The sequence below is a fragment of the Cupressus sempervirens genome, chromosome 5, assembly GCF_028749045.1.
Source record: "Cupressus sempervirens isolate cs-2001-9-10 chromosome 5, ASM2874904v1, whole genome shotgun sequence".
Lineage (NCBI taxonomy): Eukaryota > Viridiplantae > Streptophyta > Pinopsida > Cupressales > Cupressaceae > Cupressus > Cupressus sempervirens.
The window spans coordinates 476,907,850-476,925,609 of NC_143122.1; the positions used below are offsets into that span (position 1 = coordinate 476,907,850).

The window sequence follows — 17,760 nt, forward strand, 5'->3', positions numbered from 1 at the left end:
TCTTCATACTACCTGTTTCTGGTACTCCTACCCACATGATGATCTAGAATGTCTTCTATCTCCTCCTTCTTAGAAGCAGGAATTGGACATGGCTCTAACACCAGCTCCTCATCTGCACCATCATCATGATACTCTATTAAATCTGCAATGTTGAAAATGGGAGAAATGTGAATACCATCTGGCAGCTCCACTTCATATGCATTTCCTAAGTCATGTTTCTTCAAAATTTTGCAGGGGCCAAATTTCTTCATTTTCAGCTTGTTGTAAGTACCGGCTGGAAATCTTTCTTTTCGTAAGTGCATCATGACTAGATCCCCTACTTGGAATTCCTTATGTCTTCTCCTTTGATCAGCCCTAGCTTTATACTCTTGATTCATCTTGGTAATGTGTGCTTGAACCTCCTCATGTAGACGCTTGATATGTTCAGCAAATTCCTCAGCTTCAGCACTTGTCCTCTCCCCTTGTTCTATCTTCCTCAATTCTGGTGCAGTCCTTGGGCTATTCCCATATACAATTTGGAATGGTGATTTTCCAGTACTCCTATTTATAGAGTTATTGTAAGCAAACTCTGCTTGTGGTAGAATCAAATCCCATCCCTTGGGCTTATCCCCAACTAAACATCTTAGCAAATTGCCCAGACTTCTGTTTACCACTTTTGTTTGGCCATCAGTTTGTGGGTGATGCGTGGAACAAAATTTCAAGTCTGTTCTCAACTTTTTCCACAATGTCCTCCAAAAATACCCCACAAATTTAGTATCTCTGTCAGAAACTATACTCCTTGGAAGTCCATGTAGTCTTACCACCTCTTTGAAAAACAAGTCTACAATATGAACAGCATCATGAGTTTTGTGGCATGGAATGAAATGTGCCATTTTGGAGAACCTATCAACCACCACGAATACTGAGTCATTACCCCTTTGTGTCCTTGGCAATCCAAGAACAAAATCCATACTTATGCCCTCCCATGGCCTTGATGGAACAGGCAATGGCTGATATAGGCCAATATTGTGACTAAACCCCTTAGCAACTTGACAAACCTGGCAACTCTGTACAAACTTCTTCACATCTTGTGAAATTTGAGGCCAAAAATAATGTTCTCTAAGAATGGCAATGGTCTTATCTCGACCAAAATGTCCTGCCATCCCTCCACTGTGTTTCTCCTTAATTAGATTTTCCCTCATGGAACTCTTTGGAATGCACAATTGACTACCTTTGAACAACATACCATCCTGAATCAAATAGTCTAACCACTTGGTTCTATCTACAGCAACAGGTTCTTTACAAGCTTTCCAGGCTTCAGCAAAATCAGGATCCTCAGGGTACAAATTCTTGAGTTCATCAAACCCAACTACTTCAACCTGCATTACTGTAAGCAACAACTGTCTCCTACTTAGTGCATCTGCAACCCTATTAAATTTTCCACTTCTATGCTTCAACACAAATGTATAACTCTGCAAGAACTCTACCCACTTCATATGCCTCTGATTCAATTTACCTTGGCTATTTAGGTACTGTAATGCCTAATGATCAGTATACAAAAAAAATTCCTTTGGCAATAAATAATGCCTCCATTTCTTTAAGGCCTGAACTATTGCATAGAACTCTTGATCATAAACAGAATACTTCTTCTTTGCATCATTCAATTTTTCACTAAAATATGCAATAGGCTTACCTTCTTGGCTTAATACAACCCCAATAGCGCTACCACTAGCATCACAATCCACCTGGAACACTTTTCTAAAATCTGGAAGTGCCAACACAGGCTGTTCTGTCACCTTTTTCTTCAGCAATTCAAAACTTCTCGCAGCTGTTGCAGTCCATTTGAACTCTTTTCTATCCCCTCTTATTGTATCAGTTAGGGGTGAACATATGCCACTGAAATTCTTAATAAACTTCCTGTAAAAACTAACCAGACCATGAAATGATCTTACCTCAGTAGCAGACCTTGGAGTAGGCCATTCCAAGATGGCTTTTACCTTCTCCGGATCCATTTTGAGACCTTCAGGTGATATAACAAACCCCAAATAGACAAACTCCTTTTTTGCAAAGTTACACTTCTTCAGATTAATTAACAGTTTCTCTTCCCTTAGCCTTTCAAGGACACTACGAATATGCAATAAATGTTCTTCCAAAGTCTTGCTGAAAATTAAAATATCATCCAAATAAACAATAACAAATTTTCCCAAGAACTTCTTAAGTACCTCATTCATGAGCCGCATGAAGGTGCTTGGGGCGTTCATCAATCCAAAGGGCATGACTAACCACTCATAAAGACCCTCCTTGGTCTTGAAGGTTGTTTTCCACTCATCTCCTTCTCGAATCCGTATCTGGTGATAACCACTCTTCAAATCTATCTTTGTGAAGTAGTGAGCTCCACTCAAGCAGTCCATAATATCATCCATCCTTGGCAAAGGAAATCGGTACTTGATGGTGATCCTATTTATAGCTCGAGAATCTGTACACATCCTCCACTCTCCATCTTTCTTTGGTGCGAGTACTGCAGGTACTGCACATGGACTCAAGCTCTCTCGAATCAACCCCTTCCTCAACAACTCCTGAACCTGTCTATTTAGCTCCTTTGTTTCAGTAGGAGTCATCCTCTAAGCAGCCTTGTTAAGCAAACTAGCTCCTGGAATCAGATCTATCTGATGACTGATTTGCCTTACTGGTGGCAATCCATCTGGAACATTATCAAAGATAATATCTCCAAACTCCCCTAGTAAATCTGAAACTTCAACTGGTATTTCACTACTACCTTCTTTATCTTTCCTAGGAATCAAAGCATAGCACATATGCTGATGTTTCATGCCATCTAAAAACTTCCTTTCATCAACAAGACAAATCCTAGCACTGCTACATACCTTTTCACCTTCCTTTTTCATGGGCTTCAATTTGTGGCGAACTCCATCCTTTGTCAGAGAGTATGTGTTTGCATGTCCATCATGCACTACATGTCTATCAAACTGCCATGGTCTACCCAACAATAGATGGCAAACATCCATCGAAATAACATCACAGAGAACATCATGGTAACTCCCAATTTTGAATTTTACTAAACATTGTTCACTTACCAGGACCTTATGATCATCTTTTACCCAAGCAATCCGATAGGGCTGGGGATGTTTCTCCCTCTTGAGCTTCAGCTTAGAGACCATCTCTTCTGATACCAAGTTATCAGTGCTACCACCATCAATGATCACGTCACAACATTTATCCTCACACTTGCATCTGGTACGGAACAAACTCCTCTGTTGTCCTGGTTCAATCTCACCACTTAGTAGGACTCTTTCATTTACCAAGGTCTCTCCTCTTTCTGCATCCTCTGAATGTGATGATTGTGCATCCTCATCCACATGAGCAACCCTAGCTTGGCCCTCAGCTCTCCTATCTGTCCTTCCTTGTCACTGAGGGCATTCAAAGGCACGATGACCTTCTTCATTGCAATGGAAACAGGTACCACGGAAGCCTCCTCTTCCTTGTCCACATCCTCTACCTCTTCCTCTCTGATTTCCAAAGTCTTGGTCACGAGGGCGGTTGAAACCCTCATTCCTCTGGTTCCTGCTAGTACCCTCATCTTCATTTTTCATTTGGATTTCATTGCGGCCTCCAGATGACCTACCGCTTCCCCTTCCTCCTTGACCGCGCCCTCTTTGTCTTCCTTCAAACCTTTTATTCAGCTTCTCTTCAACTCGTAGAGCAAACTGGTATGCCTCTTCAACGCTGGTGATTCTTACCAGACTCAATTCCTCCTGGATGCTAGGTCGCAACCCACTGATATAACGAGCAACCTTCTCCTTATTTGCTTCTGCATGTCCTGCTCTAATCAAGAGTCGGTAAAATTCCTCTGTATATTCTTGGACTGATCTTCCTGCTTGCTTTAACCCATGCATCTTCTTAAACAAATCAAGCTCATAGTCCACAGGAATGAACTACTTCTTCAATTTGTCCACCATGCGATCCCATCTTGTGATCTTCTCCTTTCCTCTTCTGTTTCTTTCGAATTGAACCTCTTGCCACCAGATTTTGGCATGGCCTTTCAGTTTGGCCTTTACAAACTTAACCCTATCTGGGTCCCTGATATCCTCATACTCAAAGTATTCTTCTAGTTCATTGATCCAGTCGATCAACTCATCTGGTTTCAGATTTCCTGAAAATACACCCACTTCAATTGTGGGTCTTTTCCCAAACTTAGTAATGGCCCTAAAAAGCCTTTCCTCTGCATGATTCAGAACTTCCCCGTCAAATTCCCCTTCTGGTCCCATAACTTCTTCTTCATTGTCATCCTCACTGTCGTCACCAGCGGCAACATTTGGTCCTCTACGGAGCTCCTCTTGCAATGCCTATACCTGCCTTTGGAGGGCTCTAACCTCCTCAGGATTAATAGCTCTGGCCCTTCCACCACGCTCTCTTCGTGGAGGCATCTTCTAACTTGATCCCACAACCACACAGTCCTGGTGCAAACTGCCTCACAGTCAGCGCTCTGTCTACACACTCAGGAAAACCAGCTCTGATACCACTTGATGGGGACACAACCCAAGAACAGAATGGACACAACAGAAAAGGGAAAATTACATTAACTGAGAAAATAAGCTAGTACAACAGTACAGGAAAATAAACTTCAAAACATGCCCTAAGGGCTTACAATAGCATAAATCCGGAGATAATTTCTCCTTTCAGTACCTCCTCTCAAACTCCACTCCAAACTGCCTTTTACAATGCCAAAAATCTCCTTAAATAGACCCCGGAGGGTTAAGAACTAGGAGTACATTCTAGAAAGTGCTAGTAGGCATCCACCGACCAAATAGAAGGTTCCAGAAGCTGCGTTAGAAGTCGGTGCAAATCTAGAAGAATTCAGAAACGGTAACCGAACTTCCGGGAGGCATAACTTTTGAACCGTAGCTCCAATTGACGAACCGTTTACATTTTCGGAAAGCTCTTGAAGCGCTCTATAGCCCATTTTTCAGCCCTTTTCGAAGTCATTTAATGCCCCTAACCTGACTTTGAAGCATTCTTAGGAGGTCTCCAAAACCCGAAAAACTGCAATAACTTTCAAACCGTGTGGCCTTTTGACCTGATTCTTTTTCTGGAATGCTCTAAATTACAATTACATTCATCTGGCCAATTCACACCTTCTAGTTCACCAAAATGATGGCCAAATTACATGCTCCTATTTTTTCGGGATTTTCAAACACACTGATAGTGGAACTGTGAGAGTTGGAACTTTTATTTGACCCAATTGGGTATCCAAAAATGAAAACACATGAAACAGAAACTAAGTCTAAGTACATTTTTTTGGGTGACACAGGATTGCCCTTATACCTCTCGATGCTCCTGTATCACAAACATGGAAGAATCTGTTTGTCAAGCCTTCACCCTAAAAAAGTAACCAACAAGTTTTTGGAATAAAAAATGGCATCCTGGAGAAAGAGCAGGTGTTTTGGTCTCTTCGTTTGTCAATTGAATTTTTTTTGCATCACTTCATTATAAAAACATGGTTTACATGCTTTCTTTGCATCTAGTCTATAGGATGACAATGAGTATACCCAAGTTAGCTTAGGGCTGATCCCAAGATCATAAGCTAGTTCATAGCTGAGCCTAGGCCCATCTCGGCCCTATACCTGAACTGAACCTTATCAATTCACAGGCAATTTCTACAAAACCTTACTTCATAATGCTGAATCCAATTTTATCTTTAAATTTACTCATGCTTTTTAGTCCCTGTATTAAGTTAAAAGGCATGATCAATTAGTTATTGAAAGTGGTTACAAGGCTATACTGTTTCTGGATTAGATTGTGTATAAAAAATTTCCATCAATGTTTTGAATCCCACTATGTGATCCATCCACTTTTATCTTTGGCTCTCTTGCATCCTGACGATAGATCACACAGTGTGATTCGAAACATTATTGGAAAAAATTCCTACACAATCTAATCCAGAAGCAGTATAGCATTCTAATGAATTGTGGAAATCTTATAGCTCTGAGTGGTTATAAGATTAAAGAGAAACAAAATATATAATCTTGAATACAATAAGCATTATGCCCTTGCCCAAGAACTAAAAAACAGGCCATTTGTTTAATGTGTTTGCAATGTATCATTAAAATGCAGATATAACTTGTAGATAGTGTAAAAAGTGGAAGGTTGTTTCCTTAAATTATATTATTTAGTTTTGCTTAGTGCTACAAGAGAGCTTTCATTTACTGATTTGAAGAAAGCATTACTTTTGGGAAATTATCCATTTTGTGTTGTCCTAAAATATAAGAATTAGAACGATGAATTTCGTTCAAAATGCATTGAATAAATAGTGCATAAATAAGCAAAATAATAATTTTCTCTTTAATTATCAAGTATATTTTATCCAATAGAGTAGAGACTTCTATGGCCCCAACATAAAAAGACCGCATGCTTATAAAAAAATGTACTAAATAAATAAATAAAAATTCAATATCTGCTTCAGCAAGATATAAATGATGGCTACTGATCACAACCATATAAATTATAGCCAGGAAAGTAGTTTCCCAAATAATTATCCACAAGATTATAACACCACTCCTGTTATATGAAATTGGGTATGAATAAAAAACTCTTTAGCGAAATCAATTTGTCAAAACTTCCAATAAAAAAAAAGGAAGCTGAATAAACCTCATACTGATAGTCTAATGCTGCTTCAGTCTCCCGGAAGGCATCTCTCAAGACATTTGCAGCATTGCAGTTTGATATAACTTGTTCCTTTTTCCCTGGGATAAATAGAACATCAGCCAGCTTTTGTGGCATGATCCTGAAAACATAATCAAACAATATTACACAATCTGACTAAAACCACTGCTGGTTGTACCTTACACACTACAAATTTGAATCTCACAAACCAGCAAGTAAAACACCCTGCGTTCAAACTATTAACAGACATATTACTGTGATTTCATATAAATCAATATTGGTTGAAGGGAGGTAACTGAGGGTTCTTAAGGCTCACTAATTTATAAATTAAAAAATACAAATAACATGTTACATTTGTGTCAAAAATCATTTTTTCTATATTCTTCATGTGACTATTATTCATTACATATGAAGTAAAATATAATCAAAATAAGCTTGATACAAAAGTACCCCAATTCAGTTCATTCCAACATTTTAGCTTAATCTTCTTGTAATTGAAGTGTAAACCAAGGTTATTTTATTATACAACTCACAGTGTAATTAAAGATTTTATGTCAGTTATCTAACACAAAGGTATAAGCCAAAATTAACGATTTAGAAAGGAACCTAGTGCATACGTTCACGATTTTTCATCAAAAAATTTTAAAAAATCATAGTGAAAATACTTTCTTTCACGCTAAGTACATGGAAATATAATTCTCAAAATCATGCATACCTAATAATATGGAATTGTACTACACATTACTACATCTGATGACTTATTCTAAAAAAGGCAGCTGCATCTCAAGTTAGAACTGCATGTATTGATTCACATAATTGCCTCAAATCATGAAAAATAAGAAAACAAGACAACACGTGTAATTAAAATAATAATTTACTTACTATGATGGTCATCTTAGGTTCTATATTTATGTCCAGATATTTTCAATTTTTTAATTCACTATTTTTTGTGTCACTATTTTTAGCAACTTCTGCCTTATTTTTATTTAAGCAGACTCAATTTAATGCAATCATCCAGAGATTTTATTTTTGAAAGTTTCATTTTCTCATTCCGTTTTTAAAAGTTTCAGTGTCTCCCAAATAAGTTAACTACCTAATAATATGGAACTGTTCCATACATGCCTATACTCTTACCTGATGACTTATTCTAAGGTAGGTAGTGTTGCAAATATTCCACGCCACCACCACATTGCAAATGGGGACCCCATCTTTTTTCTCGTAGTTGTTAGGTTTTGGCAATTGAGGTGACCGTTCAGAGCTCAAAGGGTATCAAGTGCTGAAGTGATCAAGTTGTCAAGTTGCATGTGCAGATAGATTGTCAAGGTTAAGGTTTCACTTGGACAAGTTGAACTGGTTTGGGGTAAAATTCTTAAGTGCATTAATATTTTAGCTAAGCAAGTGGTCCAAAATACAACACAGTGACAAGGTTTACAAACAGGGGCCTTAAAATTGAAAATCATTTTTTTTCCTTGTAAAATTACACTTTGTCCCTATGGAAATAGAATTTCCACTCCAAAATTGCACTTGTCCCAATGATAATAGAATTTACACTCTAGAATTGCACTTTGTCATGATGAAAATAAAACTCCCACTCTAAAATGCACTTTGTACTTATAGATATAGAATTTTCAATCTAGAAATGTTCATAATCCCTTTGAGGGGTGAGTTTCCACTCCAAAAAGCACACAAAGTCCCTATGGAAATAGAATCCCCTCTTGAAAAATCATGGAAGTTCCTATAGGGGGTCACTTTTCCACTCATGAGAAAAGATTTGCAATAAAAAGGACTAAGTGCTGGGCCAATTTGTCCCCATGTGGTTCGTCTTTCCCTCCAAGACATTTAGAACAAGGACAAAATGTAAAATTCTGATTGGGTGGTTTTCACACCATCATTTCATTATAGATGGGGACCCCCTCTTTTTGATTTAGTGAGTAGGATTTGTTGTCTTCGGTGATTTTTGTTGGCAACACTTTCAAGTCTCCAAGTCTGAGGGCAAATTAGAGCAATTTTGGCTTGCTAGGAAGTAATATTTGACTAGGGTACGTGTAAGGATTTTGATGTCCTTTTGACATATTTCCATAGCCTAAGTCCTAGTGAAAGAGTAGAAATTTTAGTCCAAGTGATAAAGGTTTACATGCTTGGGAGATGGGAGAAGGATTGTAAGAAAAGTCTATTTGGAAGGAAGAAATCCTTAAAGATTTCTTGGGTGGAAATTCTTTGAGCTTAGAATTCCCACTAGCTATTATTTCATCCTAGAAAATCTCACAATTTACCCTTAGGACAAGGTGATGTGCAAGCATTGTGATAGATCCTCGTTATCGTAGCAAACTGATCAATGCAATGTTAAAATGATGAAGAGAAGAAAACAGTAATTTTCTTAAGGATAGAAGGAAAACAGTAATTTTCTTAAGGATAATTGCCATGGTCATATTCAAAAGGATTTCCACCAATGGAAATCCTTGAAGTCAAGGATTTCCACCCTTCTCCCCATCAACTCAAAATTGATGCAAGGTTATGCTAAGACATAGCAAATCGAAAATTAGTAAAAGAATTAGCTTAAGGGTGTGAAATGCCAAGTTTTGGGAGTTTAAGTGGTGAAAAAGAATTTGGTGGAAATCCTTAAGCTAACAATTTCCACCACAATCCTCCCAAAATTTCACCACCCTCTTAGGCATTCAAATCCGATTTATGGCACGAAGGCAACATCATGAGTAACAATAGAACAAGAAATTGCCTAGGAATGTTGGAAATGGGGTAATTTTTGAGAAAATCGTATTTGGTGGAAATAATTAGAATTTAGGATTTCCACCTCATTAATCCTCTCAAGACAAAATTTCTCCCTTTTTCACTTTGCATCAAAATGGATTTCAAGCAAGCGTTTGGGGTAAAAGGATGTGTATTGAAGTGAAATTAATGTGAAATGATGAAGTTTTGGAAGGATGGAAGTAAATGAAGAACTAAGTAAATGTTGTGGAAATCCTTAAAGCTAATCCTCTGAGCTAAGGATTTCCACCAAGAGAATCCTCTAACGTCACAAATTTCGCCACTACATTTTTTGTATTCTAAACAAAGGATGGGGGATGCCACTTAGGAAGAGATCTAGTGTTAACGAGAGAAAAGTGTGAAATATCTGTGAAAAAGGCAAAATCATGTTTGGTGGAAATCCTCTGAGCTAAGGATTTCCACCACATTAATTCTCTGGACTTGAAATTCCTCCCTTTCCCTTTAGCCTTATTTTCCTCACGTTATGAAAGGCAAATCAAATGGGCAGATTGGAGAGTTGTAAGACAAATGAATTTTAATGCTAAGTGGGATGAATACTGTTTATTATTGATGTAATTTTTTTCCGAATTTTTTTTTCACAAACTTAATACGTATCTCAATTTTTTGCAAGGTGAATTCAAGAAAGAGAAGCTAGAGGGCGAGGGCAAGGTGATGATCAAGGCCTCAAAACTTCAAGTAGATATTATAAGAAGATGACTCAAGCCTGAGGACTCAAGTGAGAAGGAAAGATTCATGTTCAAGATACTGCAAACGCAGATTGAAAAAAAGAGGAAATTCAACAAAGCACAGAGGATCAAGCTACATTGTAATATCCCATGCAATAACAAAGTTTGAATTCTTTCAATTACTCAAACTTGTTATAACATAGAGTTCAAGTTGCAAGCGGTTAGAATGCCTTAATGCAAATGACAGTCCAGAAGAGATCAATGAACATCATAGACAACATCCAGCTGCTCACATTGTTGAAATGTTGGAAGAGTCACTCAAGGAGGAAAATAATGCATTAACGAAGGAAATTTATGAAGAATATATCCATAAAGAGGAGCTGCATCCATTAAGAGAAAGATGGAGACGCGATATAATTATACATATGCACAGAGACATTGAGCAAGTCTAATTGGTTCCATATTCCTGATACAGAAAATTCACTAGGGAAAATTTATAATAATCTGAAGAGGCAAGAGGCATCATGCAAGGTTGAAGGAATGTAAGGGAATACTACATGGATAGGTGAATTAGCTAAATAATATAGCCTTAATATGTAGAACCAAGTTATTCTATGTAACATGCATATATCCTCGCTACCTGTGATATAGAAAATTCAAAATGGTGTTTATGCATATGGACATATTCCACAATCTTAGCCGAAATTCTTTGTTGCCTATAGATGATTGGAAGATTTGGAGTAGGTTAAACATTCATGAAAAATGAATATCCCATTTTACACAACACATAGAAGAATGAAAGTAACTTCAATGATAGTCCCTTAAACCTTCGCTCATTGTGTCTTAATGCTATCGATAGAATATCCCATATTTCATCAGGCATAGAAGAATGAAAGTGACTTCAGTGATAGTCCCTTAAAGTGAAACCTTCACTCCTTGTACTACATAAAATCAAATAAAAATAAATGGTTTGTGAAGGTTTGTAGGTTGGTCTTAAGTTATCAAGAAGACATAACTTTCATTAGAATAACTTACATCTAGAAGGATGTTGATGAGAATATATGCGAGAATACTAAGATAAGTATTCTTTCTTAAGAATAATTTTTTATTTGATAATTTATTTGTACTATAAGAGCTATTTGCGTTGATCCTTTTCTCTGAGAATGTTACTATAAAAAGAGAAAGATTCAAATTCAGAGGGACGTAGACATTTGAGGCAACCTTGAAAGAGAGGGAGCATATATAGGATATGATTCAATCAACCTTTGGTGATCTTGATCATATTAATTCAAAGGGAGTAAACCACGTTGTGATGGATTCACCAATGATATAAATTTGGAATATACAAATTGCAAGATGCGCGTAATATAGGTTTAATCAAAAGATCAAACAAATACCTTTGCATGAACAAAGGAAATTTGAGTTGTTGCTATAGGTAAATGAAGCTTGTAAGAATTCATTTGAACCATCTACGAGTGTCTCTTTGATGATTGAAACTCGACGTTTGAGTTGCAGATTCATTCATGGCACAATCATACTCAATCAAGATATTGGTGTATCATGGATAAGTTTAAATGAAAGGACATGTTTGCTTCTACTGTTAAGCTTAATGAATGTTTGGACCTTCGATGGATGAAAAAAGAAAGTTGGAAATTAGAAAGAAGTTGCCATATTTGATGTGATGCAAAAGTGTTCAACGATATAAAAGTGAGAATTTTACATTGTGGGGGGAATAATAACCAATGTTTAATTCCCACTTGAACCTTCTTTAGAGGGGAGATGTTTCATTCTCAATAATCTAAGAAAACAATTTTTGAATCTTCATGTGCAAATAAGTATTCTTATCTTTTACATTTATCTACTCATTGTAGTCTCTCTCTTATTTGCAATTCTATACATACTTAAGGGTTATTTGTCTTGATCTTTTCCTTTATGTTTGAGAGTGTTCTTATAGGAAAAGAGGGTTGGTACTTTACATATGCTACCAAATATTGTGCAGACACAATCTAATGATAGTAGCTCCAAAGACTTTGATGAACAAGATGGATAAAGTGAGGCTCTTAAAGCAAGCATCTTTGATGATTGAGATTATGAGATCCTTCTACATTAAGAGGGAGTATGACACTTCTTCTAAAGCAACGCAGGAGCTTAGAAGATTGATACTCAGAGGGACTCTCAAAATACATGTGTGTGACTGCATGATTTTGATGGGCCTACTCCTATGTATATCATGAGAAAGTGATGACTTATCAGAAGAAAATCAAAAAATTGATATCAGATTCAGAGTGAGTCTAACAAGAATCCTTGGGGAAAGAGAGCCTCTAAGGAAGTAACTGTTGGACCTAACTTCCCAAGATCATTGTTCAAAGGGAGAATTTATGAGTTGCAATCCTTTGTAAATAATATCTTCTCTATGTAGAGAAGTTCTAAGTGAAGTTCCTTGTCATGTATTCTTCTCTGTGAGAGAGAATTGAGGTGAAAGCCTTTGTACCACCCTTTGACTTGGCTCATTGTGGTTACTATTTCGCATATGATATGTAATGAAAGCTAACGATCTTTCATGTGTGTAAGGTCACTATTGTAAGGTGACGACCTTATCAATAGTTTGACCTATCTCCTAGTTACGCTATATTAACTTGTAGCACCTACGTGTGTTGGATGTCTAGGAGCAAGTGTTATCATGGTTCTTTGGGCCGGATTTTGTCGAACACCATGATAACCAATTCATCATGGTTCTTTAGGCCTTTTTTTGCTAGACACCATGATAAACAACTCATCATGGTTCTTTGAGCCAAATTTTGCTAGATAGCATGATAACCAACGTGTTATAGTTATTTGGGCCAGATCTTGTTAGACACCATGACGTAGTTACTATTATAGACCACACTTAAGGTGGTGTTTAAGCTTATATTGAAGTTATGGAAATTGTTTCAATTGTGTGTTATGAAAGGTGAGAAATTTAGCCTCATTGTGAATTGAATATCATACTTAGATGATATCGCTTCATATACTTGAGAGCATAATGTGTTCTACAAATCCTCCCTAGCTACGAGGGAGTATTAAGGTTGCAACTTCTGTTAGATTGATTTTAAACATGAGATACCTTGTTGATGGTAAATCATCTTTAAGATAAATATCTTATATACATAATATATATTATATATGTAATACAATATATATATGGTTATATTACTATTATCTATGTTCCCCAGGGATGCGTACCCGTCCTAAAACCAGGCGTTTTGAAAACAGGGACGTCCCTGGGACGGAAAGACAGGTATGGGACATCCCCCAGTCATCCCCAAAAAATGAAAAATTGCAAGGGACATCCCTGAAACTTGGGGATGGCTAGGAAAGAAAGGGGGACAGCTGGCCATCCCCAGTATGGAAAGGGGACACCTAGACGTCCCCCGACCGTAGCTGGTAAGACCACCCATCCCCAATTTTTTTTTTAATTTTTAATTTTTAATTTTTTTTTCCAAAACAATTAAAAAGAGAATATTAAAAATTAATTTTTAAGGCTCCTTACTAGGTCACCAAGGTGGGCCCCACCCCTCCAAATGCAGTAGAGGCAGAATAGGAGCAGCAGTCTACTTCATTTTTCTATGTTATGTTTTTTATGTTGAACGTGATCATGATTATGATGCATTGATACTTATTACTTAATGGCAGCCCTCTAGCCTTTGGCCGTATAGCTTTAGGCATATTTAGATTTAGATTTTTAGATTTATCATGTTTATCATTATGATATTGTTCATTAATATTGATATGCATTTTGACAATTGAGTACTGAATTCAAATATTATTTCTTAGATGGCATTCAAATGTTGTATGTTATGGTTCTATAGTGTTTAAATGACATGCTTTGTGCTTAGTTTCATATGAATGACATGAATATTTGCAAATTTCAATGTATATTTTTAAAAATTTCCTATATATATATATATATAGCCGTCCCCCCCCCCCCCCCCCCCTCCCGATCCCCAAAATCACCAAAATAATTTGTCATCTTGGAAACCCGTCCCGCCGTCCCCCCGCTGTCCCCATACCAGAAACTTGGGGGAACATAGACTATTATATTAACATGTTAACTAGTGATGATTAACCCGTAGAGACGTGTCTCCTCCTCTCATATTTATAAGCCTTCAATTGCATTTGAAACACAATCAATACAATGGCAATTGTTAGCACATATGCAGCGATCCTACTACCTAGAAACCAACAACAATGAAAAGGAGTTGGATGAACTTTGTCTTCAACTAAGCATGGCACATCATTCATTGTACAGGGCTAAAAATTATATTTCTATGGAAGCCACAAAAGGAAGATAATCTTAATTCAAAAACCAAGGAGATCATACAAATAGTTAAAGGAATCAACACCATTTGTGAAGATGAAAGTGAGCATATCATCCCCACCATCCCCTATTTGAATGAGACAAATTATGCTAATAATGATCAAAAGGGCTAGTGAAAAGTCAGATTCAAGCATTCTGATTTTTACAACAGCAGATGTATGCTTTCACATTTTCATGAGGTAAAGATATCTCCACATAAGGATGAGTGTAAATGAAGTGATATCAGTTCTGAAATTTCATATGGAGATGATCATTCCCTTGGTGGAGGCGTAGGTTTGGCTGATAACATTTATGGTGAATCAGAAATTCCGAAATTGTCATTAATGCACAATGAAGACTTCCACACTTTATTTAGAGACTTGTCACTGAGTTTCTATATGGAAGCTACTTATTTAATAGTTGGTGATTTTATCCATGCCTTCTTCAATTACCAATGGCTACCCTGCTTGGTCTACTATTATATTTTCAGAATTTGGATTAGCCCACAAGGGTTAGTGAGCTGCAAGCATATTCGTGGAGACATCTCAACTTGTCGCACATATCTTATAAGATGATTATCTTTCCACATATCTTATAAGATGATTATCTCAACTTCTATATGGAAGCTACTTATTTAATAGTTGGTGATTTTATCCATGCCTTCTTCAATTACCAATGGCTACCCTGCTTGGTCTACTATTATATTTTCAGAATTTGGATTCGCCAACAAGGGTTAGTGAGCTGCAAGCATACTCGTGGAGACATCTCAACTTGTCGCACATATCTTATAAGATGATTATCTTTCCACTGCAGAGTCATAGTGACAACAATGTTATCATTTTCATTGTTGATCCGGATTACAACAACATATGGAGGTCTTATGAATTGTTCCTCATGATCTACTTGTTCAGTTGGCTGATACAGGGAAGTGATGAATTGTCTGCACATCTATTTCCCCTATTAGGATCGATTTAATAGGCTGGTCTGGGATCCAAAGGTTGTCAGGATGTATGCTTTGCATTTTGTGGTTTATGACAAGTCACTGCACTGTTTGAGATTGGATGCAGTCATGTTCAGAGTCACACAACTGATAGGTGCAGCAGTATTTTTCAGGTTGACTTAGGATCCAATGATCCTATGGATGGATGAGTTGCACTTGGACTCCTTGCTTCACAGCTTGACAGGATTTTATCTCACAATTTGGGCTTAAGAGCTACAACCAAATTTATATGGGATCCTGGTATTGATTTCTTGAGGACAAGCGATCTCATTGAGGGAGGACTGTAATGTCCCCTTTTTGGGACATTAGGAAAAATTGCAAGCCAACTCCAAAATATTACAATGACTTGTTAGGGAGCTGAAAGCAATTTATTTTAAAGTGTCATTTTAATATTATAAAGGTGAAAAGGTGACAAGGTGACAAGGAGGAAGAAGACAAAAGACAGGTAAAGGAAACTTAAGAGTCACAAACTTGAGCATTGAAAGAAGGAAGCTAGTTCATTTCAGATTATGTTGGATATTTGATTTGATTATTGACTTCTCTATGAGGAAGCTTCAGCTTCTATTCAGGTTCCTGAGGACAGAAAACTTCACTCCCCTTTTTGGTGAACTGGACGCAAAACCAGTTCAACTTGGTGGTGGATTTGAGACTAAGTTCACGCTGTACTTACAGGTCTTTCCAATCTGACTATTGTTACTCTATTAAGATTGGATATTTGGTGATTCAAAGAAATCAGATTTCCACAATCCATTATAATTGTTGGCAATTGCTTTTGGATTAGATTGTGTTAAATTTTTACCATCAACATTTCGAATCACACTACGTGATTCATCATCAGGATGAGAGAGCAAGAGTTGCAAAACAAAGTATTTGGTGATTGCTATTGTATTATTGATCATTGTTGTACAATAACTTTTGTTTATTTTAAATCTAGAAATATTTGGTGTTTATTTGCTGGTTTAAATGTCAAACTGTGCATGCATTTGTGGTTCTATAATTCTGAAAATTATTTGTGAGGAACTTGGTTAAATATTCCAGGTCGGATGCGACAGGATCTTGAGACAGGCATCTCACTCTTGCCAATGGGAGACTTACTCTACATCATTGACGTCTGCAAAACCTAGGAACTAAACTTGATCATTTAAGTTTGCACCTTCATTTAATAGTTTTGAGTCTTTGACCCCTCTCCAACTCCAGCTTTAAGTTTGGAATTATTATTGATTATTTTATTGAAAGATTGTTGACTACTTGCAATTGCCTTCAGTCACTTAGCAAACCAACTAAATCAATCTTCTTAGTTCTCATTTTTCATCATCTGCAAGTATTCATAACCAAGGGCGTCAATTCTTTCAACCAGATTGGTGCAAAAAATGTCCACTTTCCAAACAATGTCTCTCCTAAATTTGTAAAAAGCTGTTGTATAACTTTGTTCATCTCTCACAGCATGGATGTCTTTAAGAATAATATAATAATCTCCCAAGCGTTTTCACAGATAGTACATCAACTGGTCAGCTGTGTTTGCTATTGGCTACTGTAACAGATAATGTACATACATCATGGATTTTCTCTAACTTTTCTCCTCAGTTCTCTCATAAAGACATCCAAAAGAAAGTTGGAAGTCATTTCACTTTTTATTCCAACTAGCTGCATTTTGCTCTTTATCCAGCTAGGGCACTGACTTTCAACCTATATTTTAGTCTAGTAAGTTGTTGGCAATGCTTACCATCAATTGAAAGTTCTAGCCAACCCATCTGATACAAACACGGTACTACACATGCTATAACAAATAAGAACACAATATGAATTTACATAAAGAAAAGATCATAAATAAGGATTGCACACAAATTTGACATAACTGGACATTTACAGATATAATATGGCATGTGTTAGACTAGGTAGAGTTCATCCAGTCATATCAAACGAGGTATAGTTCATGCAGTTTTATATAATGCTGACAGCTTGGTCAACCGAGGAATGTTTAGATTGAACTAATAACAAACAATGCACCAACCATAGCTCCCAGAATCAGACTGAGAGAGCACTTGGCAAGCCCAAAATCGCTGACTCGGCAAATACTTGACAAAATCATGGCCACTTACAAAGTAATACAAATTGGTAAAATAAAATAAATGACAGCTCTAATGAGAAAATGCATGGTTTTATAGTGTGTAATATGTGTTTTAACCAGCATTTACCCAGACTGGCATTTTACCCGCATGCTTCCTGCATCTGTAAAAAATCACCCAGCAATAAAAAGAGAGCATGCAGCGACTCAAAGAGTGCTCACAGAGTTTGCAAACTATGGCACTAACCATACT

General features: G+C 37.0%; 1 protein-coding gene across 1 annotated transcript in view; it reads right to left on the reverse strand.

Moving 5' to 3' along the window:
- Positions 1–17,760, reverse strand: part of KAPP (kinase associated protein phosphatase) — a 162,180-nt gene that overhangs the window by 108,966 nt on the left and 35,454 nt on the right. The window contains exon 7 of the mRNA XM_089831382.1: positions 6,643–6,778. Coding sequence (XP_089687508.1) covers positions 6,643–6,778 — 136 coding nt within the window. The remainder of the gene's footprint in view (positions 1–6,642; positions 6,779–17,760) is intronic.